The 27,090-nt window shown below is 50.6% G+C and overlaps 8 protein-coding genes across 8 annotated transcripts; 4 read left to right on the forward strand and 4 right to left on the reverse strand.

Annotated features, from left to right (window-relative positions):
* Window positions 1-5,993: 5,993 nt before the first annotated feature.
* NECHADRAFT_32611 (uncharacterized protein) lies at window positions 5,994-7,025 on the forward strand (the record flags this gene model as incomplete). Its single annotated transcript, XM_003045702.1, has 1 exon — window positions 5,994-7,025. One exon carries the CDS (start codon window positions 5,994-5,996, stop codon window positions 7,023-7,025), a length of 1,032 nt encoding a protein of 343 aa, XP_003045748.1.
* A 2,141-nt stretch (window positions 7,026-9,166) lies between these two features.
* On the forward strand, window positions 9,167-10,157 carry NECHADRAFT_33462 (uncharacterized protein; the record flags this gene model as incomplete). Its single annotated transcript, XM_003045703.1, has 3 exons — window positions 9,167-9,332; window positions 9,387-9,635; window positions 9,691-10,157. 3 exons carry the CDS (start codon window positions 9,167-9,169, stop codon window positions 10,155-10,157), a joined length of 882 nt encoding a protein of 293 aa, XP_003045749.1.
* Window positions 10,158-10,513: 356 nt separating this feature from the next.
* NECHADRAFT_75919 (uncharacterized protein) lies at window positions 10,514-12,702 on the reverse strand (the record flags this gene model as incomplete). Its single annotated transcript, XM_003046273.1, has 4 exons — window positions 10,514-11,656; window positions 11,715-12,167; window positions 12,222-12,515; window positions 12,568-12,702. The coding sequence occupies 4 exons, from the start codon at window positions 12,700-12,702 to the stop codon at window positions 10,514-10,516; spliced, it is 2,025 nt and encodes a 674-aa protein (XP_003046319.1).
* A 1,148-nt stretch (window positions 12,703-13,850) lies between these two features.
* NECHADRAFT_32764 (uncharacterized protein) lies at window positions 13,851-18,519 on the reverse strand (the record flags this gene model as incomplete). The annotated part of the gene is made up of 4 exons (XM_003046274.1): window positions 13,851-14,601; window positions 14,649-17,113; window positions 17,393-18,224; window positions 18,275-18,519. Coding segments are annotated over 4 exons (4,293 nt in total), but the record flags the coding sequence as incomplete, so codon positions are not given.
* Window positions 18,520-19,344: 825 nt separating this feature from the next.
* NECHADRAFT_75921 (uncharacterized protein) lies at window positions 19,345-21,659 on the forward strand (the record flags this gene model as incomplete). The annotated part of the gene is made up of 5 exons (XM_003045704.1): window positions 19,345-19,386; window positions 19,540-19,649; window positions 19,710-20,481; window positions 20,535-21,292; window positions 21,404-21,659. The coding sequence occupies 5 exons, from the start codon at window positions 19,345-19,347 to the stop codon at window positions 21,657-21,659; spliced, it is 1,938 nt and encodes a 645-aa protein (XP_003045750.1).
* Window positions 21,660-21,850: 191 nt separating this feature from the next.
* NECHADRAFT_75922 (uncharacterized protein) lies at window positions 21,851-22,888 on the reverse strand (the record flags this gene model as incomplete). The annotated part of the gene is made up of 1 exon (XM_003046275.1): window positions 21,851-22,888. The coding sequence occupies one exon, from the start codon at window positions 22,886-22,888 to the stop codon at window positions 21,851-21,853; it is 1,038 nt and encodes a 345-aa protein (XP_003046321.1).
* An 835-nt stretch (window positions 22,889-23,723) lies between these two features.
* NECHADRAFT_34339 (uncharacterized protein) lies at window positions 23,724-24,683 on the forward strand (the record flags this gene model as incomplete). Its single annotated transcript, XM_003045705.1, has 1 exon — window positions 23,724-24,683. The coding sequence occupies one exon, from the start codon at window positions 23,724-23,726 to the stop codon at window positions 24,681-24,683; it is 960 nt and encodes a 319-aa protein (XP_003045751.1).
* A 135-nt stretch (window positions 24,684-24,818) lies between these two features.
* NECHADRAFT_33154 (uncharacterized protein) lies at window positions 24,819-26,822 on the reverse strand (the record flags this gene model as incomplete). The annotated part of the gene is made up of 1 exon (XM_003046276.1): window positions 24,819-26,822. One exon carries the CDS (start codon window positions 26,820-26,822, stop codon window positions 24,819-24,821), a length of 2,004 nt encoding a protein of 667 aa, XP_003046322.1.
* Between the last annotated feature and the right edge of the window lie 268 nt (window positions 26,823-27,090).

The raw sequence follows: 27,090 nt of genomic DNA on the forward strand, positions 1-27,090 counted from the left end.
ACTGAACCTCTGGAACATTGGCAAGTGCTGATGGCATTTGATGGCTTAGGCGCTCGCTCTTGGGGAGCTACCAGCCTTTTAAAGCCTCGCATGTGACCTCGATTGCGGTTACACGACTGCAGGACGTGTCTGTCATGCCCCAGTTCTCATTGGATACTGCGGTCAAGCACTCGGTCCTCGAGTAGCTACCCAATCACATGTGGGGCATGACGGCCGCAATACTACCAGGACAACTACATACGTAAGCCGAACAGAACTGCAGTCGTAATCAAAGTATATTTTCCTTGCGGTGAGGCATTGGGCTTCAGGAGGCTGTTGTGTCCGTCTCATGATTGGTAAACTTAGTCGCCTTGTGGTTGACATTCCGGTAGTCAGGGGCTTAGCAGCACAGGTAGTTGTGGCTTCTAAGCCACCAGCTTGTGTCCCAAAGATAGAAAACAGATTAGAGTGGGAGCATCTTGAACTGAATGCAAGAGTAGAACATACGCCATGTAACCTTGTGGTAGTAGCTAGATAATGACCGTATTTGAACTACCTACGCAAACGTATCTATGATTTGGAAAACACTGGAATTGTATACAAGACAGTCATTCCCTTCTTTACAGCGCAATAAATGCCGGATCCGGTCCGAGTCAAGGCTACTACGCAGCCCAGATATAATTTCGACTGCTGCTTGGCAAGACAGCCCTTTGTCCCAGTGGCCCGAGATGGAAGCGGGTGAGTTGGGTGGGCAAAAGCATTCAGTTACTTGTGGTAGTATCTCTGTCTGGTCACCCAACTCTGACCAGCTATCATCAGAGATTGGCGGTATAGTGGCACATTCTGCGTTCTGGGTGGTGTGTGCATGGGAGGGGTCGCGGTTTTCGTGGCTATGGATTTTGGTGGCCGAACAGTCTAACGCCTCTTCCGTACCTGACGATGACGTGTCTTTGGATGAAGGGGATCTTGCGCTGGATGAGGTGGCCAGTAATCGACGTGGCGAGAATGAAGAGGGATTCGAGGAGGGCGTGCTCGGGGGCGAGGGGAATTCTGGAGTTCTGCCCAAGGGACCGGAGTCTGGCTGCTCCCTCACACTCTGTTCAGGTGGAGATGGATCACTGCCACCCATTAGAGGTTCCCAAGAGCCTAGGTCCGGTATAGAGCCAACAGATACTGCCAGAGCCAGGTGATGGTCAACCTCGTCCTGCGAGACTCCCCTAAGATTGAGCAGACCACGAAGATGCTTATTCTCCCAGGCGACGGCCCTAGCCACGCGCTGCATCTCAACGCTGACCTCTACACCTCTGCGTTCGTATTCCTGAAGCCGTTGTTGAAGATCCTCGACGAATTGCCGATGCCGCTCCCGTGAGCGACGCTGGTTCTCGCGGTTCTGAGCCGCAGTGGCGGGAATTCGGTTCTACATCAGACCCCGCCAATACGTCAGAAGTTGTGAGCGAGCGAGAGATTGGGAGAGAATGCATACTTTTCTAGGCATGGATGCAGTATACTACACCTGCTTTTTACAGAGGTAGTGTAATTCAGAGCGTGGAAGATGGTGATGTTCTTGGTAGACAAAGGTACAGAGTCTTACAGGCGGCTTTGGGGAGACCTGTCATGCCCCTGTCATGATTGGCTGAGCCAGATATCGGTACCAACTTCCTCTGCGCCCAGCACCAGTTCTTGAAAAATTGCACCGACATGCGCACATCCATTACAACTATGAGATCCATGTTTTATGGGTGATTCCAATATCCCTTCCAACAGCCATTTTCCAAACCAAACACCAAACTCTCAGCGAAGGCATTCCATTTGTGAAGAGAAGAGGACAAAGAAAAAGGTATTAAAAGAACGGCGTGAGCGTAGCGTGCTCATAGTTACATCGCTTCCTGGTGTCAGAAACAGGATATTGATCTAGAAACGCGGGCTTCCCGACGACGACTGGGGCCTCCCATTTGGTTCAACAAACCCAGCTCGCGGACCCAGCACAGCGTCAAAGAACCCACTGCTGCTCCGTGCTGGATGCGGCACACTCTCCGCCCGGGCATTCTCTGGACGCATCTCAAAAGACCGTGGTGTAGCTGCAAAGCTCGAACTTGTCTGTCTTGACTGGCTTCGAGGGAGCTCCGTTTTCTTGAAGAGTTCCGAATGTGTGGACACGACCGCTTGGGCAGCTAGCTGTTGGAGATACTCATTATCCGGCATCAAGCTAGCTGGAATCGGTGATGATTTGGTTCTGGAAATCCCGGGCTTAGGTGCTGGGAATGGTTTGGGGCTACCAGCTGCCGTCGCTGTGACTGGTAGACGCAGGTTGATCAAAAGTGATGAATTCTTTGTAGGAATTGCCTTCTCCGTGGAAGCGTTCGTTGCCGGAAGGATAGTCCTAAATGAACCGACGGTATTCATTGAAGGGCTGGTTCCTATTTGATGCTCAGACCTGGGCTCCTGAACATGATTGCGCGACGACGTCTCGGGAGCTGGCTGGTTGGGGACTGACTGGTAGGTCGGCATCGCAGGTAGTGTGCCGTTTGCCGTTGCAGCGGCGTCGCCGAGATCCTTGTCTTGAAGAAGATCCAAAAGTGAGTCTCGAGAATTCGGTCGCAAAAAGTCGTTTCCGGATGCGATGAGATCGGCCGGGTTGTTGAGTGAGTGAAAGTTCACAAGATCTTCAATCTCGGAATCAGAAGAAGAGTCATCCTCCACAATGATGGGAGCATTTTGGACAGCCTTGTCATTGTTGGTTGTCGGCTCACTGGGATTGGCTTCCTTGGCAGTCAAAGCAGGGTCACGGGTAGACGTGGATTTATCGCCGTTTGCTTTCGGGACCGCGTTCTGCTCCCCGCCGTCCGGTCCATCCTCTGGCTGTGGCGTCTCCTGCGGTGGCGTAGTGACGACGTCTTGCTGAGCCAGGTCTTGTCGAGACTCTTCATGTTCATCAACGCCGTTTTCATTTCTGGGCGAACCAGTCAACGTGTCCAGGTGAAGTTGTTCCCCTCTGTCCAGAATATCTGGCTCCTCACGACGAACGGGAGATTCTGACCCGACTAGATATCAACAGTTAGAGGCAAAAATAGGCATCCATCCCACAATAGACTCACTTCTGATAATGGTATCGGGGTTCTGACTCTTCTGGTTCTCGATAAACTCGCCGACAGAGTCTCTTTGAATGATGCTCATGTCGTGTGGGTCAAAGTGCTTCAGATCAGCAACATTAACCCAACCCACAGAACTCTCCTCGGGAAACTTGAGCTCATCAAAGTAAACAACAGGGAACTGGCGCTTCGAAGCCAAATGGCCGCCGTCCTCGTAACCGTCTGCCCACTCCGCTGTTTCCCCATCGACAACATAGCAGGATGGCGTGTCGTCCAGCAGTCCCGTGTCGAGGAGGGAGCCCTTGAAACCAATATTCTGGAAGCTTCCCCAGGGCAGGATGAGAACCGGGTAGAAGCTTCTAGAGCTCTTCCAGTAAGCGGCGTAGATCTCGCCTGGTTTGGGGTTCATGATACCAGACACGACCTGACTACTGCGCGTGTGAGGGTGACCAGGTGTCACGACACGGGGTTCAGCAGTTCCACCGTCGAACCGTGGTCGGTTCGGGCGCCTAACCGACACCGGAATCCCAAGCCCTTGATCGAAAGCTTCTTGGGCCACCTCGTTATTCATCTCCGCCCTCGTTTGAGTGCAGTTCTTGACAAGCGTGCCCAGAATACTAACAGCCAGTTCGTGCTTTCTTGGCAAGTTGCCATGAACTGCAGTCGCCAGGTGTTTAGCGGCGCCAAGGATGGGGTTGTTGGTGAAATGCTGGCCATGTTCCTTGCACTCTAGAATGTACCAGTTGCCGTCTTTGCGAGGGTATCGGGCGATCGTGTACTTGATATCCGCGTTTCCGTCTTGAAAGACTTGATCGAAGTCGATGGATCTTTCGGTAAGAGGCTCGTCAACGCGAGGGCGTTTCTCCGGGTCGTTTCTCGATCCAGATGGACTTGCCGGTCTCTTTCGATTGCTTCCGCCCGTTCGAGCAGCCGAGTGACGCTGGACAGGTGTCGCATTTTGTTGGTTCGAAGCGGAGGGTGAGTCTGTCTGGGACTGGGCTCGTCGGGGCCGCGGTGAACTCGGATCTGGAGGTCGCCATTCTTCTGGACCCTGTCGGATAGTGGTTTTCTTTCTTTGAGGCTCGCCATTCAGCTGGGGCTGGTCATCGCTTGTCGCCGTGTCCTCATGAGATTCTTGTTCTTTCTCTTGGTCCTTCCTCGCCCTAGTGCGTGTATTCGCAGGGGACTTTGGTGGCTGGACTTGGTTCTCTCGAGTAGCTGAAGTCTCTGGCTGGGGATCTGGATGATCACGCATGGGTGTGTCCTCTTCAACGGGTGTTGGTTGTCCCTGCAGTTCTCTCATCCACCTCCCTGCAAGATCAACACCCACAATGTCGATAAACGAAGCAAAGAACTTCTTGTGTCGCTCTTCTACTTCTTCCGCAAAAGCGCGATCCTTGGTCTCCTTGGTAGATGCATGTGTCTGTTCAAGCTCCTTTAGTTGCCCAGCATAGCGAACAAGCCGGTCTCCGGTTGAAGTCACATCGCTTTCGGGGTCCAGCCCTATGAGCGACCTGAGCTCCTCGTCAATGACGGCTCTTTGGGCTGCATGTTTCTCCTGGAATAGCTCCCGGGGTGTCTTGATTCTCTCTTTCTCTTGACATTGCGCGAACCAGGCTGTGACTTCGGATTGCTTGGCTGCTGCTGTGTCTGCAATATCGCTCATTTTGGCGATGGTTGCGTCACCTGACCGATTCTGTATGCGTCACTTCAGTTCCCCTGTCACTGCCAAAGTGAATGCCAGGATTGCACCAGCAGAGGCGTTAAACTGACCTTTTCCGCTGAGTTGTTGTTAGAATGCGCGGGTGCACCGCGTCTTGAGTGACATTCAGCAGTGCTTCAGTGCCATCAAATGATGGGAAACCAACAGACAGTAAACCTGTTGGGAGTCCATGACCCTTTTGTAAGCTCATCCGTACAGTCCGCCAGCCTGATTAGCCCCCCTGTCCAATAGGGAGGCAATCCGGGAAGCACCCCAGCCTCTTGACGGTTTGTCTGTTGGTTGCCTATGCTGTGCGACCAACACCCAACACTCTTGACGGCGGTGGCCAATAAGCGTCAAGGCCAAACAACTTGGCGTCGCGAGTGGCTTGGGCGCGTGAAATTAGGCTTGTTATCTCTTCTCCCGAAGAGGCAGTTTGCGCAAATGAGAGGAGGTGATGCTGGTTACCGTTACTATATTTCTTTTTCTGCGTCAACTCAACTTGATTACCGGCCTCGCTAGCGGGTTCACGTTTCATGTGTGTCGTTCATTGCAGAACTGCCGATCTGCTGTCAGCAGATTAATTGCGACGGGTAACTGGTCAGCCATAACGCGGATGCCTTGCAGGGGCTCCTTATGCCTTTTTAATCTCTTTTGCCGGGTAGGATGAGTGGCGTACTTGATCAATCAAGCCTCGTAGACATTAGGACAGTCCATCACAATTACAGAGGATCAATAGTGGACGCCTTGCACGGAGTAGAGGGCTTATCAATTAACAAACATGCAGCCATCCACCATGACCAGTTTCAAAACGCGGCAGTTCCACTTTCTACTAAGTATGTAGCGGCAAAGGCCATCAAGTAGGTAGATTAGATAGTTAGTCAAGCTCCACTGAGGAGACTATCGTGAGGGTTGACAAGTTCCCCTCAGATATCGGCTCCCAGATTTGGAGCCGGCTACCTTCGGCCAATGTTTCGAGACTTTGCGACACAAAATCACCAGTCGCGGTGCTTGTAAATCGCGCCCTTTCGTCGTTCCGACCGACAACTGAACTACCAGATTATAAATACTAGACAGGTCAGACCCTCGACCTTAATTCTCCGCCATCTTCAAACTTGTCTCAGGCCATTCAATCAATACCCACAGCCAAAATGTACTCCCCAAACGTCGGCGATGGGCTAGATAGCCTCGACACCCCATCCATGATTGTCGATCTGGATCTCATGGAAGCCAACATCAAGAAGCTATTTGATAGCCTCCTACCCACCGGCCTCAACATTCGCCCTCACCTTAAAACTACGAAAAGCGCCATCCTCGCTCGCAAGCTTGTCGCCGCGGGCGCAAAAGGCTGCTGCGTGGCCAAAGTCTCAGAAGCCGAGGCTATCACAGCTGCGGGGTTCGATGACATCCTCATTACTTGCGAAATCATCGGCCCCGTCAAGGTGAAGAGACTTGTTGAGCTGTTTAGGAAGCACAAGACGATACGAATTGTGGTGGATAGCGAGGTTGGCGCAAGTGCCATCAACGACGCCTTGGAAAAGTCTGGCATCACGGAGCCCATTTCTGTCTTGGTGGATTTGGATGTGGGACTTCGTCGCACAGGTGTTGCTGCTGGACAACCAGCTGTAGCTCTCGCAAAGCATATCAGCAGCCTGAAACATCTACGGTTAATCGGAATCCAAGGATACGAAGGTCACTTGCAGCATCTCCACAGCCGAGAGGACCGCAAGAAGCAGTGTCTTGAGTCGATGAAGACCTTGACCGACACTGCTGATCTGCTGCGCAAGGAGGGCTTCAATATCGACGTGGTTACCACAGGTGGAACGGGCACCGCCGAGTTCTGTGCTACTGTTCCCGGCGTGACTGAACTGCAGCCCGGTTCCTTCATCTTCATGGACACAGACTACCGCAACGCCGTGGGCACCTTTTACTCCAACAGTCTAACCCTCCTGTCTACTGTCGTCAGCAAGCAGGGCGACAGACAAGTCACAATCGACACTGGTCTCAAGTCATTGACTACAGACAGCGGGCTGGCCGAGTGCAAGGATCCAAGGTACAAGCATCAGAACTTGGGCGATGAGCATGGCTCGTTGAGCTGGGAAGAGGGAACACCTGCTTTAGATGTTGGCGACAGGGTTGAGATGATTCCCAGCCACATTGATCCAACCATCAACTTGCACGACTTCTACTACGCTTATCGGAAGGGGGTGATTGAGGAGATATGGCCTGTCGACTCGAGAGGGAAAGTCCAATAAGGAATATACAACGAAGGAGCCAAGTAACTGGCTCTAGTTGGCTTTCTGACCTTCCATGAAATACACTGGTTCGTCTTCTGATTATTAAGATACGCAATGCCCTCAAGTCCCTGAATTTCTCTCTCACTATCCAGACTTGAAGAGTCACAAAGAGGCCATCTATATATTGCCGCTGATAGAGTAGCACCAACTATCGTCAATGCCAGGCTTGCCCAAGCAGATGTATGATCCACATAGGTAGAGATTGACGAAGCCCTTTGAAAGAACCTCGCAGTGGATGGTATCGTCAAGGCCAGGCTGCAAGTGACATCCTCGTGTGGTACAAAATGGGCTTGTGCGTCGGTCAGGAGCTAGAGGATGCCCTTATCGATCGAGGGGTTGTACAAGGCGAGATTCTTGTAGCCATTCTAGCCCCGGGTGATGGTGCCACCCTCCCGGATGAATGCGATTGTGTCTTCGGAAGCGTAGTTGGCCAGGAGGTAGTTGTTCTCGTCCTTCAGTACGAGGGTATGGTAGAGTCCTGATGGCATCTTGAGAGTCACCTTTGCTGTGACCATGGGCTGCAGAGGAGCCTGGGTGACAGTAGTGGAAGCCTTCACCGAAGCCCTTTCAGTCGTCACCTCAGAAGTATCGGCCGAGGTGCTCCTCTCGGAGAAGACAACAGAAGTCTAACTAGGTGCTGGCAACAGAAACGGTCTCTATACTAACGGAAGTAGTGGTAATGGTGGAAGCGGTAATAGTGCCATCGGAAGTGGTCATGGACAAAGCCGTGGGAGTCCGGGGTCGGCACACGCCAGCCTCGGAGCCGACAGCAAGAGACAGGGCTGCAAGCCATTAACTTTCGCGAACTCATAACGGAAGTCTTTATGGAAAACCCTAGAATGAGTAAGACGAGAGAAATAAGTGAGATTGAATTGATGGTTTTCCATTAAACGGGGCGTTGTCATGAGTTTGATAAACTCACCAAAGTGCAGGGTAGTCGTTCCCGCTCCATGGTTGAGAGCGCTGGCTACGTGGGAAGCGTGGCCCCTTCACAATCTTGGTCGGCTAGTATTATAATATTTCTTGGTTTTTAATTAACATTCTTTTTGAAGACCTCTGAAACTCTTAGCACTGGGCTTAAGCTTAGTCCATCCTCCACACCTCTTGATGCACTGTCGTGTAACAACAACCACATCGTGATGTATTCGAAGCAGTAAGGCGTAGTTGGTAAATTGATCCTCTGGACTCGATTTGAGGTTTTTGTCGGTCTTGCAACAGGCATTTGTCCACTGTTCGCTATCTCGAAAAATCCCAATGGCTACTTTTGAAATCCGTCAAAACTTGAAGGTTGTTTGGTGAGAATTCAGCGCTGGAGGGCAAGGGTAAGAATTGATAGAGACAGAATAAATGGCCCACGGTCATCCCACCCTGTTGGGAATCTAGAACACCCCAAATGGATTCTCTAGCATGTCCTAGGTAAACATCAATGTTTACGTATTCTTCGGTTCATCGATCTCACTCACAGGTTCGGGATTTCCAGAAGCGCCGAGGGCTGTGCAAGTGGCTTTTTCCGCAACCTATGCGACGCCATTCCAGTGCAGGTCTGGAACCCTTCTTAATTCCACCATTAATCAAAAGGTTGCTACTCGTCAAGATACGACCAACGTAACTGTGGTGGCTGACGAGACGTGGATTTTGGCTGTCGGGGTTTTGAAAGCGCCGACGACGACCAGGGTCTCAGATGAGACCCGCTTACCATTTCCGTGACGAGCAGGGGTATTGGGATGATGTGATTGGCTCGGCGGTTATCACGACTCCGACCCCCGCCATGTTGATTCTCAAGACGGACCCTGAATCATGGCGGATTTCGCATTGGTAAGCCTTAATTGGCTCGTGTTCAAGTCTCAGGGAGCCGCTGACGTGGTGCCACGAGATTCAGCCTTGATCAATTTTCAAGCGAGGGCAGTGGGCGCTAGGGCGATAGGGGAGGATTCGTCGAGTCGACAGCCGGGCATGTTCAAGATTTATATAACACTTGCTTGTAGATGCAGGTAAAGTCTCTTGATAACCTCAGCTCGTCTTTCGATCAAACAAAATCACGCACACTAGCAACCCCTGCTCAGAGATTCTCCATCACAACTTGAACAAGAACTTCCAAAATGGCTGAAGCTGTTACTGGTCCTCCTTCGAAATACCACTACACCCCCTCGCTCGCAGCTGCCATTCTCTTTGCAGTCCTGTTCAGTCTGTCTGGTTTTTTTCACGTCTATCAACTCGTGAGAGGAAGAACATGGTACTTTATCGCCTTCTTTATTGGGCTTCTGTGTAAGTCATCGCTTCCTTGGAGTCTGACATGTAACTGATCGTCTTCCGTCGCAGTCGAGGTAGTAGGACATGCAGCCCGCGCCTACAATGCCGATGAAAGCCCGAATTACTCCGATGTACCATTCATCATGCAGACTCTTCTTCTACTTCTCGCCCCAGCCTTGTTTGCGGCGTCCATTTACATGATCCTTGGCCGACTCATCAGGGTGCTGGACGCTGAGCACTTTTCCATCATTCGAACAAAATGGTTGACCAAGATCTTTGTGTTGGGCGACGTCTTGTCGTTTGCAGTCCAGGGCATTGGTGAGTGAACCTGCGATGCCCAACTTGAGGACTAGATTCATTAACTTATCTCAAGGCGGTGGAATCATGGCTGGCGCTGATGACAAGGACGGTGTTGACCTGGGCCAGAATGTCGTTCTTATCGGCCTAGGTATCCAGATTGCCTTCTTCGCTGGCTTCATCATTGTTATCTCCATCTTTCACTGGCGAATTGTCCGCCAACCTACCAAGACAAGCGAGGAAACACCTCTCCCTTGGAACCAGTACATTTTGGTCCTCTACTTTGTCTCGCTACTGATCATGATCCGATCCATCTTCAGAGTGGCCGAGTTCGCAGCTGGACAAACTAGTGTGCTGCAGACATCAGAAGCTTACCTTTACTGTCTGGACACCATGTTGATGTCTTTCGTTTGTGTCGTGTTCAACGTACGACATCCGAGTCAGGTTGTTCAGAATCCCAACTACAAGAACATGGATCATGAGATGGAGGATGGTAGGGCCCAAACGGATGAAGCTGAGGTCCTTACATCATATCACCATTGATGGGGATTGAGGGATTGAGTAGTTGGCTAGGGACATGTCTCTCGAAGAGTGGCGATGCTCGCATAGGCGGGATGGGATCTTCCAATGGCACGCAAGGGAGAGGGAGTTGAAGCATGCTCACGGGAGTCGCTGGTTGTGGGTAATAGTCTTGGGACTTCACCAAAGTCTTTTTTTAGGGGGAACAGTCTCATTTGTAACTAATTATAGAGGAATTGGCATATCATATGTTTGATCGGAGGGGAGTAGGTATATGATGTATAGCTTTGCATATCCCAAAGGTTCGAGTGAGGTCGAATGAATTATTTATATTGCATTAAACACATTCTAATTAAGTACTTTCGACTTAAACCACACCTTCAAAACATTCCAGGAAATTGTAAACCCGGACCTGAAGGGTCAAGGAACGCCAAAGAAAAATCGTCCAACGGTGGTGCAAGTTCAGTGTGATTATCCCCAACCACATCAGATAGAGTTACAGATGCCATGGTTAGTGCAGCGGAATCGACAGCGACCATTGTACCAAGTCTTTGTATGTAGGCCGGCGCTTGAACATCATGAACCAATCTGGCAAAAATGGGCCCATGCCTTTTTTCCCACGCTGACGTGATAGCAGTAGCCAGGGCTAGATTCGACTTTTCTGACGCATCAAACAACTCGTCGTGATAATGGTAGACTTTGGAGATTAGGTCCCACGCCTTTTCAACCATGTCACTCACTGGCTGCCGAGATAGCTGAGAGACCATGAAAGCAAAAAGATCCAGCTGGAAGTGCATCTTGATATACCAGAGGAAGCCAATCCCTTCACATGCCTCGTACTCGCCGACTGACTGCTCGAATACCCTGACAGCAACTTGAAACAGCTTTTCAGCCGGTTTCAAAGGCTGAGAGGTCACGCTGCCTAGCTGTCCTGGAGGCATGGAGGCCATTATTTGTACTCTGCCGAGTATCTGGGATTTGACGTGGCCTGCCAGTTGGTAGACATTTGGATCCGATGGATCTGCAAATCGGTCCACGATATGGCTGAGCTTGCCTTCGACTTCCTTGCCCAGGCTTTGTAACTCGGCGAGTCGATCTGGTGCTTGAGGGAGGGCGCTGGTGATGTCGATCTCATGTTGGATCACACTGGCTTCGACGTTGGGTCTTTCGGCAAGAAACTTGCCCATGTTGTAAATCAAGAAAGAGACGGCCATCTCACTGGGACCATCTCGGTCCCGGAAATATGTCGTCGAGTCGGGATGCAGCTCTGAGTCGTTTAGGTTTGAAGGCATCTTGCAGTCGCCAATTGAGGGCAGCATGGATGGTCCTAGTCCTGATTTGAGGCCACAGCGGGCGTCCAACATGTAGATCCGCCACCATAGCCGGCGTCTGATTTCAGTCTCGAACGGAGGAAGTCCAAGAGCCTCGCCGTCTCGGTGGAGGCCCATCTTTTGTGCTATGCGGACACAGATGCCGCTGAATATCCAAGTGGCATGGGTGTCATGATGACCTTGGATAGAAAACTACCAAAGACTTGATTAACAATTGAAAAGAATTACACAAGGCTTGCCTCAAGCTTACCAAGTAAAGTGCCAGAGCCTGAAGCGTTGTTAAGCTGGCGGATCTGAGAAAGTTGGTCTGTCGAAGGCGCACTCGCAGAGCCTTGGCACAAGACTGAGAAACCTGTTTTTTATGTCGTCCCAGATACTCTAGGCACTCGTCATTTGAAAGGGTGAACAAAGCGGTGTTGTAGATGGAAAACAGTAGGGCTTGTGTCGTATCTGATAGACCGCTGCCAGATGTGCAAGCAGCTTCAACCACGTGGAGTTGTGTGGATGGCGCGTGGAGGATCTTGGTGACTGGGTGAACTCGATTTAGGAATATTTTCCAGAGATAAAAGATTTGACTGGGCAGAAAACGAAACTCATGGTCGGTATCGGAATCGGGTGATAGTCCATCGTCTAGGCTGTCGTCTGGTGATGGTGGTGATACTTTACTGTGATCCACGTCGACTAACTCGCGCATTGCTCCAAGCTATTCATAATGGTTAGCATCATTGCACTTCATGTCATCCCAAGCTCTAACTACCTCTTCGTGGAGAGCAGCCCACCTTGGGCTGTCGGTAAAGTTAACCACTCCATCTCCCAGCACAAGCTTCCCTGGTACTATTGGTTTGGGACCAACACTAGGCTCTTGAGAAGTAGAAGAAGAAGGAGGAGGAGGCGGTTGTTGATTGTGAGCTGCTTCGCATTCCGCAAGGAGCTTCTCACAATGGGTGAGTCTCGCCAACAGGTCGGGATTTGGGCCTCTTTTCTTTCGAGGGGGAGGGGGAGACCTTGGTCTGCAGAAAGCGCCGATCTGAACGACCTCAATCAGTCCCTGCTATAGTATATCGTGTGCTATGATTGGAAGTATGCTGGAATGTCGAACAAACCTTTACACAGTTGCTGCATGGGTATTGACGATCGCATCCAACTTTTCGGCGATGGCAGAGTGAGCAGACTGGTAGGCCCCCAGATAAAGATGAGAGCCCAGATGGGGCCGTAACTGTAATAGCAGGCGCCTCCATTGAATCCTGCAAGAAGTGGTCTGCTTATGCTCGAACAATCGAGGGCAAAGGGTGCGCCAAGGTAGTTGAACACAGGCGGATAATGGGGCAATATAAGTCCGACGATGGAGTTTCTGAACCAGCGAGAAGAGGCTTGATGACTGATGACGTGTCAAGGGGGCTTTGCTGTGACTAGGGTACTGACTGGCGGCCTCACCTCACTGTAACCGAGCTTTCAAGCCACAAGTCTGATAAGAGCTATCGAGGAACTACCCGTTGACACGTGTAGCGGGTAAATACTTCTTTTTACGCATTGATGGCCGTACGGCCATTAGCTCGGACTGGTATTTACACACTTGTGCGTGTTGGTGTGTTTACTGCGTGCAAAGGGAGCTTCTACGGCATGCAGAATGGCTTTTTTTTTTTTTTTTTTCAGTCCCAATATTGAGTTTTGCATTATTTAAGCTTGAAGCTTAAAAGTGCTGCTATTTTGAAGTACCCTGTTCAAACCTCAAGCACCTGCACTGAGCAAAACCTGCAATACCCAGCGTTCCAGCCAAAGCGATTGTCCAAAGCCGCCATCTATTAGTGATTCTACACAAAGCTCTAATGACATCCAGAGAAGAAATTAAATTGTTAAAAAGGCCGTAATCTCATGCACTTGACTCCATCTCCTGCAGCTGACGGTCAAGCTCTTGACTGAAGAAGGCCAATTGCTCACCACCCAACTCCGTGTCCAGGCGTCGCTCAACAATGGCACGAACCTGGCGTTTCGTGATGGTATCTAGATCTGCCTCCTGAAGAGTCCATTTGATCGAGGCCGAGATGACCTCGTTGCTCAGGCCCGGCCCGTCTCCACCAAGCCGGCTCAGGGTCCGAGGGGTTGTCAAACCCAGTCCGCTCTGTGTCCTGAGAGTATCTCTCTCCCTTCCAGGTTCATTGAAGCCAAACGAGGTTTTTGGTCTGTCGGGCTGTGGTGAATGGGATGTCACGCCCAAAGTCATCGTCGAGCGTCGATTCCATGACCCATGTTGGCCGTACCCGTCAACGCCAATAGCTGACTGGTTGCCCGGCATCACAGTAGACTGGGCGGGAAAGTAGGAGTTCCGGATGAACGAGGTGTCCGGCTCGGTGCCATAAACGGAATGTCGTGGAGTCTCTTGGTAGTATCGATTGGGGAGATTGTTGACCACAGCGTAATCGCTCCATCTCTGAAGTGGAATAGAAGCAGGATCAAAGCCTTCATCATCATCAACAGCAACAACCTGCTTGTCGCCCTTTTCACCAATGACAACTCGAGTATTCCCCCAAGAGAAATTGTCTTGGTTCCAGAAAGAATAAAGAGGGAGGAAGAAGGAATACACCGGCAATGCCATCAGGTAGATGATCATCCAGCCAATGTGCTGCCACTGCCTTTTCAGAAGGAACAGCAACGCCTGAAGGCCGTAGGTCGCCGCCAAGAGAATGATGGAGATCAAGGGAAACTGTCCCGTGTTGGTGATGACCCGGTACATTAGATATACCAGATACACACATGTCGCCGGAAAGATGATGGTTCCAAACAAGTCGGCAAAGACAACAACCCTCATGCTAAAGCAGCACACGCCACACATGTTTTCCAGACGCATGAGTTCAACCAAGTTGTGGATGGTCGAGTTGATCCATCTTCTTCGTTGAGAGAGCAACACTTTCCATGACTCGGGGGCGACGGTTTGGCATTGGGCTTCAGGGAGGAATTTGAGCCACATTCGAGGGAAATGTTTGATCATCAGCGTCGTCAAGTAACGATCTTCGCCGAGAGAGAGGAGGTTTTTGAGATGGAGGGTTTCAACGTCGCAGACAGAGTACTCTCGAAGGACAGCGTCTGAAATGATCAGAGGCTTCTTCCCGTCAAATGATCTCAATCGGTACATTGTAAAGCTAAAATCGTCAGCAGGGTTTCATGAAACGAGAACTTGGGAATGTACCATCCAGGCAAGCAGGTGACTGATCCAAACAAAGACTCAAAAGCCTTGGCCAAATGATGAGATATGAAATACTCATAGATCTGAATCATGGTCCACCAACTCTTCTCGTCATTCTCTAACCTCGTTTCTCCACAAATGCCAGCAATCTTTGTATTGTTTGCACACGCGGCAACAAGATGATTCAATGCATCTTCATGAACAGCCGTGTCGGCGTCGACCATGAGGAGAAACTCGTACAACCGCGGGTCAACACCGATAACGTCGTTGATGTGGTGAAACATGTCGAGTTCCAGCGGGTTCATGGGTGACTCATGGTATACCCTGTTCAGAAAGCTCAACAGAAGCATCTGGGAGTCTCGTTTTCCACGGTTGCCAGGCTTAGGACGTGTTTGCTCGGATTCCTTGCCGACCTTGGCGATGACGATGTATGGAACAATGTTTCCCTCGCATTCGTAAAGACCAGAGTACACCTTTGCGTAGTTCAGCTGATCGCTGCCTGATCCAATCGACTTGAACGCTCGGGCTGGTGGATCAAGTTTCGGGTCGCTGCCCAGAATCTCGAGAATCAGTTTCGAAGTCGGGCGATCGTTGCCCTGGCCCACGGCGATGCCATCGCAAATGACGCATATCAGCTTGCGTTTGTTGTCGTATTTCAGACAAGTCAAAGAATCGATGGCCCTCCGCAGAGACTCCTCATCTTCTGTGTAGGCAGGAATCTGACAGATGACAAACTTGTCCTGCATCGATGGACGACGCTTGGAGCCGAACCGGAGCGCTGCCAGGAATTTGGTGAGAATGATCGCACACACCATGACGGTGAAAGCGAGAAGTAGCCAGTTGTTGACCTGACACTTGGCACTCTCCCGAAAATCCGAGATACCTTTGTAACTGATGGCCTGGATGCAATTCCAACTCGCAACAACGTTGTCATGCTTGGTCTTGTTCTTTGTGTCTTCAAGCATGAGATCAAGCTCCTCCTTGATGTTTTTCCCAGGGTTGTCCTCCCAAAGCTTCGAAACCTGTTCATTCAAGAACTCGTACTTCTTGTCGTTCTTGTAAAGGCTCTGGGTGTAAAAGTAGTCCGTCAGGTCGTAAATCTTGTTGCCATACTTAGCCCACTGGCGTCCCTCCTCAGCTTCCGCCTTGAACTTGCTGTCAGAGTAAACCAGCTCGCCGTGGTAATACTCCTTGATGCCGGGTTCAAAGTTGGTCCAGTACCAATCATCTTTGTGTAGAGCGCTCGTCGAGTCAAGGCAGTAGTAGCCAGAGGTGTGCACTGCGGTCGTGTACTCAGCAGTAGTATTGGCCGTCAGGCGAGTTCTTTCAGATATACCAAGCCCCTTACAAGCCATGTTCAAGGGAGGAACAAAGTATTGATCCATGTCATATCCGGCAAGAGGCTGCATGTTGGTCGTGGTCGTCTCGATGGAGGTATCGCTGTGTTGGCGTTTCCAAAAGTCCGAGATGTCATAGACCTTGCCACGGATGCTGACCCAGAAATCGTCTTCTCCCTGATGCGTTGCGACCTCCTTGCGGTTCCAGGCTTTATCCGAATTTGGACAGAGAAGCTTGCCGAGACCAATCATCCAGAAGAGAATCAGCGCGTTGAGGAATATGATGATGGAGAACAAGGCCAACTTCTCGCGCCATGCTTGTCGAACATCGGGTCGACGCATGCGACCGAGATGGGTAAGGAGGGGTGATGGGATCCAGAAGGTGAGTGCCCAGACAAAGGCAACCCAGATTCGACGGCTCATGTCGACTTTCTTCGTTTCTATGCGTGTCGTTTTCGCAAGCTCGGGGTCTTTTGTCACAAGAATAGTATGCTCCTTGGGTGAATCGGCTTGCACCATCTCGATCAAAGACTCTTTCGTTTCGAGCTGACCCCCAGTCATGGGAGTAGTGCCTTCTCGGTCTGGGTAGGTTCCAAGCAAGAGGTGATCCCTACTCCCATATCCGCTCTGGTTGAGACTCAGGCCGGAAAAGACACTTCCAGGTCTTGGAGAGGTAAAGGGCTCGTTCCTGAATCCAAGCTGGCTCTGGCTCCCCTGCTGTCGAATGAGGGCAAGTTTCATGTCGAGCATGCCTTCAGCTTGCCACCAAGCTTCCTCACTCATCCACACACGGTCTTGACCGATAGCAAGGCTGGTATTGTGCCATCCCCTCTCAAGTGCCCAGTTGTTGACATCATCCTTGCTGGAGATATAACCATGAACGACCGAGTACCGCTGAATGAATTCGTCGATGTCGAAATCAACAGTGTATGCTGGGCTGATAAACGATCGGTTGGTCCAGTCTCGCAGACGCCATGATACCAGCTGCATGGATACGTCGCTCGGAGACCATGGTGGTGTCGGTAGAGGCGAGGCTGCTGAGTCGGATGAAGTGTTCGATCCGGGGTAGAGGCAGAGGTGGTACCAGATCCTGCTCGAATCCAGAACATCTCGCAAATCTAGTACATGTTGCTTGGGCTGGGTGCTCGTATCGGAAGGTAGAATAACCTTAAGAAAGCTGTCTTCTTCCGCCAAGAAAATGACATTGTCCAAGGGGTATTGTTGTCCCCCCTCACGCGTATCCTCGGCCAACTGTTTGTCGACCATGATCTTTTGGTACCATGGACTTCCTGCCATGGCTTGGCAAGCGTCTTTCCACACCAACGGATCAACCGAGGGTGTAGCGATACCGTCCTCGATCGCCTCGGCGTTGATGCCAAAGGACTCATCGAAATTCGTTTGCAGAGCAACAGCCCTTCCCAAAGAAGAGTCAGGTATATCCGCAATGATGATTCGAGTACTTTCATCGCCACTCGGCCCAACAGTCATGGGGCTCTCGGCACCGCGCCGTGAGTGGCTGATCTGAGCTGCGATGGCCTCATTGGCTTTGACAATGACCCAGTTGACAAGTGCCTCGTAGACCTTGCTCATGAATGCGCGGCGATCAGAATGAGAGAGGTTGATAAGCACCTCGGGTTCAACCCCAAACAGGATACTGGCCTCCTCGCAGGCTTCGACGGCATCATCATGAGGGGCATTTTGGTCGAGGGTGTTTCCGAGAGTCAGTAGACCCGCAAGGGTAGCAATGAGCTTACGGTGGGTGGATCCTTTGATGCCAATCTCTCTGATGGCTTGCCGGAAGTCGTCTGCCGCTGCGCCATCATCAGCTGCAGCAAGGTGTGCAGGTGGCCGATACGTTCCAGATGCGGCCAGAATAGAGTAGTGCGATGCCGGTTTGAGACTCAGAAAGTCCCTCTCAGCTTGTGTCGATACCGATGTAAGGAGGTAATAAAAGACATCAAAGGCACGATACCCGACTTCAGGGGCAATCCCCAAGAGACCACTGGTGATGTCAATGCCATCAGCTGGCATTGACAAGGAAGCGTTCGAAACTCGGCCATCCAGGCTCACATCCAGAGTCAAGGCGATTGAAGCATGTCGTGAAGTGAATGGGTTGTGGGGTGTGACGCAATGAAGAAAGGGTTGCAGGGCGCGAAGCGAGATCAGAATCGAGGACGGTATAGCGAAGGGCAGTGTGTCGAGAAATGAGATGAATAGCGAGGGAGTCGAAGGATGAAGAGACCTATCCCTGTCAATAATGCCTCCATTACTATTGCAAAACTTGGTACCTACTGCAACAGAACACAATTATTCTCAAGCCGACGTCGAGCATGCTCCCATACTTTCTCGCCTAGCGAGGTATCAACGATCGGCGTCACTTGGGTCGAGGTATGCCAAGCGTTGGCAACAACGCTAGTTCGAGCATCGAGTTGGTAGGGTTTGGAATGAAGGTACGAGGTATGGATGGCGTTCAAGAGCGTGACGTTTGTGCTATGTATCGATCGAGGACGAGGAGAGACGTGGCCGAGGTTTGGCATATTCGTACTTCCCTTGCCTCAAGATCAGGATCGAAGTGAACGAGGGTCCAGAAGTAGAGAAAGAGCGAAAAATATACGAAAATTAGAGCAACCAATAACAGAGCAGGTAATTAACAAGTCGGTACTTTTGCGAGTGAAGGTCGAAGTTGGCTAAATTGAACGAGAGCTGACAAACAGACAAACTCCATGAGAGCCGCATTATCTTATACCAAGCTCAAAAATCCAATTATCAATCATAACAAGTCCACGCAATCCATATTCGTATTATTAGAATGTATCAGGCCAGGCTTACAGAGCATACGAAGCCCAACAACCGTAGCAACTCGTCAACATCACCAGTAACCAATCATCAGAAACCGCGGACCGCTGAATCATCGGTAAGCCTGCCCAGAGCGAATCAATGGCCTTGTTCGATTTCCCAAACTTCCAGCGAGGATCCGCTTTGTCAGCGGACACATCGGCAAGTGGGCGTCCACGCCACCCCTCCCGTATTCATCGCCAAGATGGTTAGCTAGCGCACACCATTTTAAGCTTGAACCCTTGCTCACTACATCTCATTGGCTTGTGGTGATAAGTCAGCGGAGATTGAAGAAACCCAAGTGCCGGGTTCATCTGGTCTTGTACGCGGGCCCGTCTCCTTGGACATATCCGCTCGAACTCCCCCCCTTCCACTTTGTTCTTGCGTGTCACCCCATATCTTTGTTTTCACAGTCCGACTTCCCGTCTCTTCTCCTGAAGAGGCCGCCTTTTCAGCTCAGATCTCTTGAAAGTCAATATTCGACTCCACATTGTTGGTGATCGATCGATCGACCCCTGTCCGTCAACATGGCTGGAAAATGGGCCTGTGATGGGTGCCACAAAAGAAAGGTATGAGGCCCGATATCCTTTATGCAGATTGCCTTTGATATACCCCACTCGTTTAATCTTTGCACATCTCGGCACTTCCCTCTGATGCGCATGGAGCTACTGTAGAATCTCCCCGTAGCCGGTCCAGCTCGCTAATACCCCTTCCTATACCAGATCCAATGTGACCGGACGTCACCAAGGACTCCCTGTGACTGGTGCGAGCATCATAACCTTCTATGCACCTTCTCCAGGGCTAGGAGAGGAAAGACACGGATGCTTGCCAGGTAACTATACCTACACCCCGTGCACTATTGAAACATTGCATTCTGATGTGTTTCATCAAGCCGTAATGTCCAATCTCGAACTGCTCCGATACCTACTGCCACCCTTCCTAGCAACGGTCCCCCAGCCCTTGTACCCAACGAGCAGCTAAATAGTCTCGACGCCACCATATTTCCCATTATCCAACAAGACACTACATGGCAGGGCAACGTGCCTTATCGAGACATTCTCACAACGAGCCACGAGCAACCGCCCATCAGTTCTGAGCATGCCTTGCCACGTCCCAAAACCCGCGCACCCCGGACAGTCATCAAACCTTTTGGGCAGCTCTATTATGGCGGTTGCCATCTTGGACAAATAAGTCTTGACAAAGGCATACCGCAGTTCTCCGAGGAAGGCCGTAGGTGGATCTTTTCCAAGGCTGGTGACAACTTCAAGACAGAAACACTCCACCGACCATCAGCTCTCCATAGCCCCGTTGCACTGTCCCAGGGGTTTTCGGGGGCTTCCCTACTTCCGTCTCGACACACAACCCACCAAGTCATTGCCACATACCTGAATTCTACATTCAAGTTTGCCTTTCCCTTCCTCGATGGCACACTATTCAGTGAGACCATTGTTCTGGCCTATGAGGGTCTGAACGTTACAGCAACACTCGAACATCTCAGTGCCAGGTGCTGTTTTCTGGCCTTTCTTTCCATTATTGATTGTTTTAGAGGACCGAATGACTTTCCGGATATTGACCCTGAGGCATGCTCAATGGAAGCGCAGCATCTACTCACAGAGGTACTGCTAGATACGAACCTGATGGGCATACAAACTGTGCTGATGCTGGTACGTCATGACCTGAACCATTATAGGTATTCGACTAAATATTTACCGTCTAGCAACTGCACGAAGCCCACCTGGGCCGACTACCGACCGCTGCTATCCTCAATGGGGTTGCCTGCAAAATGGTCATAACACTTGGGGGTAACGTTGATGTTCCCAGCCTGCCTGAACATGGCGAAGCTTCCCGAGAAGATCGTGAGAGATGCCATCTCCGAGCACTCTTCTGGATTTGTTACCTCTTTGACAAAGAGATTGCCCTAAGAAGTGGCCAGCCACCATTTCTGACGGACTCATACTGCGATCTTACACCACCAGACAGAGGCATGACTCATTTCTTTGCCGATGGCACAGGCGAGGGTCTCTTCCCATATCTCTTTGGAGACATAGGCTTGAGTCTCCTCAAGGGAAAGGCAAACCACCAGCTTTACTCGGTCCACGCAAGCCGGAAACCAGATGCCGAACTCCTACGCGACATCCGCGAGCTTGATGAACAACTCGAGGAATGGCGATCTTCTATGCCATCGCATATTCGTCCCTCACTTTCCATGTCTCGATCATCACTCCCGTCACTCCAAGACACCGATATGTCGCATAGAATGCATACGATACTTGTCCACCTGGAGTACTTCTACCTACTCATCACCATTCATCATGCTAGTGGACGATGCACCACGATGAGCCCCATGCAGGTGGATACGGAAGGATCTAGTGCTGCTGCTCTCGACTCTAGTCTTGCTCTCTGCCTGGAAGCAAGCCGTTCTACTATTGTTTATCTGAAAGCCACAATTTCCTGCTTGGCGACTGAAACCTTCTGGTTAGTTCCACATTCTGGTTGGAAAGAGGCTCCCCAAAGATGGCCATCATCTTTGTGGAGGCCTTTATTCTGTTCCCCCTAGAACTTCGTTTACTAACAAGTTGCCACCAGGATCGTCCAATTCTACCCCACAGTTGCGATCATCACGCTATTCCTCAACATTCTTATGAACCCCCTCGATAGCCAAGCTCAGAAAGACTTGGAACTTCTGGCTTCAGCTGCAGACATCTTTCGTCTGATGCCGGCGCGCCAATACACGCCTCAACGACTTGACCAAGTTCAGATACTCGAGAGTTTTGTGATTGAACTCGCTCGACTGGGGCGTTGCGCTGTATATAAAAAGGAAGCAGAGATTGGAGCAAGATGAGGATTTTATTTGTTTACTATGATACCAGTAATTTGCTTCTCTGCTGCCACAATCGGTCTGTGGGAAGAGAAGTCGTTGGACACTCTTGGTTGCGGTGTTGGTATCATTGGGTCTTACGCCCATATGAAACAAGCGCAAAGATTCTTCTTTTTCCGTAGTATATCCTATTGTACATTGGATTTGTTCATTCACTAGACGCCAGCCCACTTCTTGCTCTTTTCCCACAGTTCTTCCTCCTTGACCTTGTCTTGAGACCAACTTGCGTAGCCATACTCGACAGCATCCGAACCAGGAGGACAAGGTCCTGACCTAGAAGCTCCCTCTAGATACAAACCTCCTTGACCTTCTATCTCACTCGAGACAGCACCATAGATAGTTGTCGCACAAGCCTGATCCTGAGACATCATGTACTTCTTCAGTCTGTCATCTCCCTGGCTAAGTGCCTCTGTCTCAGCCTTGGAGAACTTTTGCAGGTTCGGGCTTATGAAAGCACCTGGGTGGAGTGTGTAGGCGTGAAGGCCTTGGGCACCGTACAGACGCTCAATTTGATTCGTCATGTGAATGTTGGCCACCTTGCTCGAGGCGTAAGCCATCCAGCCATTGTATTCGCCATTGTCAAAGTTGATATTGTCGAGTCGGCAGGGTCCATAGCGATGAGCAGCTGATGAGACCGTCACAACCCGTGAGTGAAATGTGGGTGACGAGCTGGCCAAGAGCAAGTCCTTGAGTAGGTAGAAGAGCAGAAAGTGCGAGAGGTAGTTTGTCTGAAACTGCAACTCAAATCCATCCATGGTCTTTTCGTATGGTGTATTCATGACGGCCGCGTTGTTGATAATAACGTTTAGCCTGCCTCTGCTCTTCTCGCGAATGCTATCGGCACAGGTACGAACTGTGGCGAGGTCGGCTTGGTCCATGTGCATCAGATGGATTCGGTCTCCGTGGCTTTCGAGTAGATGGCCAAGTGCCTGCTTGGCCTTATCGATGTTACGAGCCGTTCCAAAGACAGTAGCCCCAGTGGACGCGATTGCTTCAATGGTCTTGATGCCGATTCCAGCAGAGATACCAGTGATGAGGACGACTTTGTCACTCCACGCACCCTCGAGGGCCTCGTCTTTGATGATTTGTATGCCAGTTATACGCGAATCTCCAGGCCCGTCGAGGTTCTCCCATCGGTTGCGGTCAGCATAACGGCCGACTAGTTGAAAGGGTTCGTGTGAAACCATGGACATTTTGGGTGATAAGAGTGTTGTATCTTGATAAGCAACGAGCAATTGATGTTTTGACGAACGCGCAAGGGCAAAGATGGGGAGTGAATCGTCTAGCCTGCCTAAACTAAAGCGGCTGAACCTTAAATATATAGAATCTTTGAATATCCAACAACGTTTATCTCGGCAGTTCCCTTACACGGGCATAGGAGTTAAGCATCCAAGGAGTTAAGGGCATAGCTCCGAACCAACATTGTTGGCAAAACACAACTAATAACTCAAACAATCCGAAAGCCACTTGGTAAAATGATGAAACAGGCACTGATATTCTAAAATTCGATTGTAATCTAGTAATCCCTAGACTATGATCAAATATCCGTCAATTGAGGCTGACGATCCCGGATCTGGCTCTAGGTGGTACAGGGTAGTCGGATTACTGGCCGAGGTCTAATCATGTCCCACATTTATTAAACTTTGGTCGTAACACGACCTCGGGATTGACCTGGCCACGGTATTCTATTTCTCCGCCGGAATATTTCTGTTTGTTTCACTATGGTTACACCCATGCCCTTGAACTTTCTAAAAATGTGTTTCTCGGAATCTAGATGCCGAAAAGGAACATCCGTCCTGGGCTTAGTGCCGGAACTCATCCTTGTTTCATGTATGATACGCTGTTTGATGGCTACCTGAGGTCGAATGATCAAGGGGAGAATAGTCTGTCTCATGTAAATCAATACGAAAAATATCTTTTACATCGTACATATAAATACGAGCAGTCCGCACTGCATTTTCCTCATCTTTCCTCTTGGCATCCGCACATGCCAGCTTCGTTCATACGACGCGCAAGTTCTCTCTCGAAATGCTCCCCAAAGCCATCTTGTCCCTATCTTGGGCCCTCAGTGTCGCTGCTCAGTGCACTCTCCCATCTACCTATCGCTGGACCTCGACTGGTGTGCTAGCCAATCCAAAGTCAGGCCTAGTCGCACTCAAGGACTTTACCCACGCGCCATATAACGGAAAACACCTTGTCTACGCGTCCACTCACGACACAGGGACGAAATATGGCTCGATGAATTTCGACCTCTTCTCGGACTGGTCCAGCATGGCCTCCGCCAAGCAGAACACGATGAGCTTCTCTGCCGTTGCACCCTCACTCTTTTACTTTCGACCCAAGGATGTCTGGGTGCTGGCTTACCAATGGGGCCCAACTACTTTTTCATATCGCACGTCCAAGGATCCCGCCAACGTCAATAGCTGGTCGTCGGTCCAGCCGCTCTTCACTGGGACATGGTCTGACGGCGGTACCGGACCTATTGATCAGGCTGTTATTGGCGATAGTAAGAACATGTACCTGTTCTTCGCCGGCGACAACGGCAAAATCTACCGTGCCAGCATGCCCATCGGGAACTTTCCCGGCAGTTTTGGCTCATCATACCAGGTAGTCATGAGCGACACACGCAACAATCTCTTTGAAGCCGTTCAAGTGTACAAGGTCAAAGGCCAGAACCAGTACCTTATGATCGTGGAGGCCATTGGAGCAAACGGCCGCTACTTCCGCTCATTCACGACCGACAACCTCGGAGGTTCATGGAAACCGCAGGCTACGAGTGAGAGCAGTCCTTTTGCAGGCAAGGCCAACAGCGGCGCCAAGTGGACAAACGATATCAGTCACGGTGAGCTGATTCGCAGTGACCCTGATCAGACAATGACGATTGATGCTTGCAACTTGCAATTTCTGTATCAGGGACGTGATCCTGCTTCAGGCGGAACCTACGATCTTTTGCCTTATAAGCCTGGTTTGCTGACTCTTCAGCGATAAGTCTACGGCGATGTATGAGATGTATGTCTCTGAGTGTCGGTGAGGTTTTCATGCATGTATATCTTCAAAAACCATATGTATATATAGGGTTCTCAAACGCCCAAACTGAAGTAACATGTAAATATTCTATTCTGATTATTCTTTCCTCTGCTCAAGCGGAAAGTTTGTGTCTGCGTAAGTAGGCATTGGAGAATAGTAGGGCATGGGTTGATTGTGCCCTGTCTGCTGAATCGGAATGTTCGGGTCTGCGTAAGTAGGTACTTGAGAGTAGTACGCAACGGGTTGATTACCCGCCATCCATTGTTGTTGAGCCAAGAACCCATCCGAAGGTCGATCTTGAAGGACAACTGCCCTACCAGCCACTGCGATAAAGTCCCCATTATTTCCTGACAGGAGTTCGACATTTTGCGGGTTCTGCACGTAACCAGACCTCTTGCCGCTCCGCTCCAACGTGGTATGCATCACGCTTGCTAAGAAGGTGTTGGACCAGTATGCGTCGGCAAGGAAAGATAAAGCAAGCCATGCGACGCCTGCGAGAACCGCTGCGAGGGCGCTGAGAAGGAGTTGTAGGCCAGACATGGCGACCATCAACTTTTGTACATTAATTGTAACCGAGGATGGATCAATGCTGACCATGTAGGCTCTTGCAACGAGGAGGTTTTCCAGTGTGGCCGATGTGTTCTCGGTCCAGGACAACACGTCCTCATTGAGGGACTCTGAGCTGACGTTGGAACGACCGTTTCCAAGGCCGTATGCTATAAGAACAGCAGCAGTGTCGACTTGGCCAAAGAATTTGTTGGTTTCATCGTCGGATGTGGATGCCGCACAATCAGTCTGTGTAACCTTTCCGCCAAAAGCCTCATTCTGAAACGATCCCTGGTCGCACTTCTCTAGTGCTGATGGTGCTTTATCAAGGGTTTCGGATCTTATCAGAGTGATGTTGGTTGAGGTGATGCTGACGAGGGAGTAAACGCTTTTGTCGTTCGAGCCGACGGCAGTTAGGTAACCCCAGTTGGATTGAAGCGCCGTGAGGTTTGAGTTAACAACCGTGTTGGCTCCGAATTGGAAACTGAGGTCTTCATCTTGTGCTCTCATCATGCCACCCACAATCTTGTCGATTAGGGGATCCTTTCTCTCAGTCTCGTTGGTACTCCAGGTCCGCCGTACCAGATTGTCCACGTCCTTTTCGGCAAATGGAATACCAGGACTCGTCAATATTGTGACGCGAAGGACAGACTCGACAAAGGTATGCCGCCTCGTTCCTTTAGTAACACTAAAGACCTGCATCATTACCGCAGATCCGCCGCCAGCTCCAAAAGAAGCCCAGATGTTGTCAATCCTGTTGGGTTTGACGTATCTCGAATCCAGTTTCAAATCTGACGCGTCGTCCCAGTGTACCTCGGGGAGCCCTACAACTGTGTTTATGATCGACACTGAGAAGGTATTGTTGAAGGTGCAGTTCCAGGCCGCGGAGCCTCCTCTAAATAATGTACAACTGGGGAAAGCTTGGCCGTCGATGGTGGAGGTCTCAGGTAGCATGGCGTAACTATCTGGCGAAACCGAGAAGCCAGTATCGTCAAGCCAGATGCGCGCCCCAACGTCGTCTTGTCGCGTTGGTGTTGTAATCTCGGGAGTTCCTCTTCTGACGTCGCCAGTCAAGGTGTAGTTAAGTCCGGGTTGGAAAAGTTCTGATCCTACGACTTGGGAAAGAGTCGCATTTGTTTCGTCAAGGCTGTCGGGATCAAGATGCAACTGAACGATATAGGGGGGGTTCTTGATGCTTAGGTGTGCATATTCGGCGGCCGTGGTATCGGATTGTCGAAAGATGTAGCCTGGAGAGTCAAGTGCCCAGAGCAAGGTCCCGTAGAGAGAGGCAGCCACATTGAGAAGACTAAAGCCGAGGACGAGGAGAGTGGCGCGCGAGAAGCCACGCGAAGACAGAAAAAGCAAGCGTTGTACATAGTCCTCGGCAAACATGAGATATGCCGTGAACTGACGAGAGCGGGCGGCAAAGAGGGAAAAGAGTTTCCATATAAACAAAGCCATGAGAATTTCGGCGCACTTAAAGATTAGCGATTTGACCGCATTGTGAAGCAGGGGAATCGACGATGCGATAAACGAGGATGATGATTCTATCATGGGAACGGCGTCACGGCACAACGGCCGAAAAGTTGTGAATATTAAAGGTCGAAAGCCCGGCATGTTTCAGCGCGAGCCAAGCCCCTCCTTTATGTATGGCGTTTACTCAATCCCAAAGTGTATTAACTCCCAATGCCTGCCTGCGGCTGTGTCCAGGGTGCATGAAGCTATTCGCGCGCCATGCCCCAAGCAAGCTAGCTGCAGCGCGTATTCGGCAGGCAGAGGTTGTTGCAGGGGTCTTGGTAGACAGTAGACTGAGGCCGGGCGC

Source organism: Fusarium vanettenii, assembly GCF_000151355.1.
Source record: "Fusarium vanettenii 77-13-4 chromosome 2 genomic scaffold NECHAsca_18_chr2_1_0, whole genome shotgun sequence".
NCBI classification, from domain to species: Eukaryota; Fungi; Ascomycota; class Sordariomycetes; order Hypocreales; family Nectriaceae; genus Fusarium; species Fusarium vanettenii.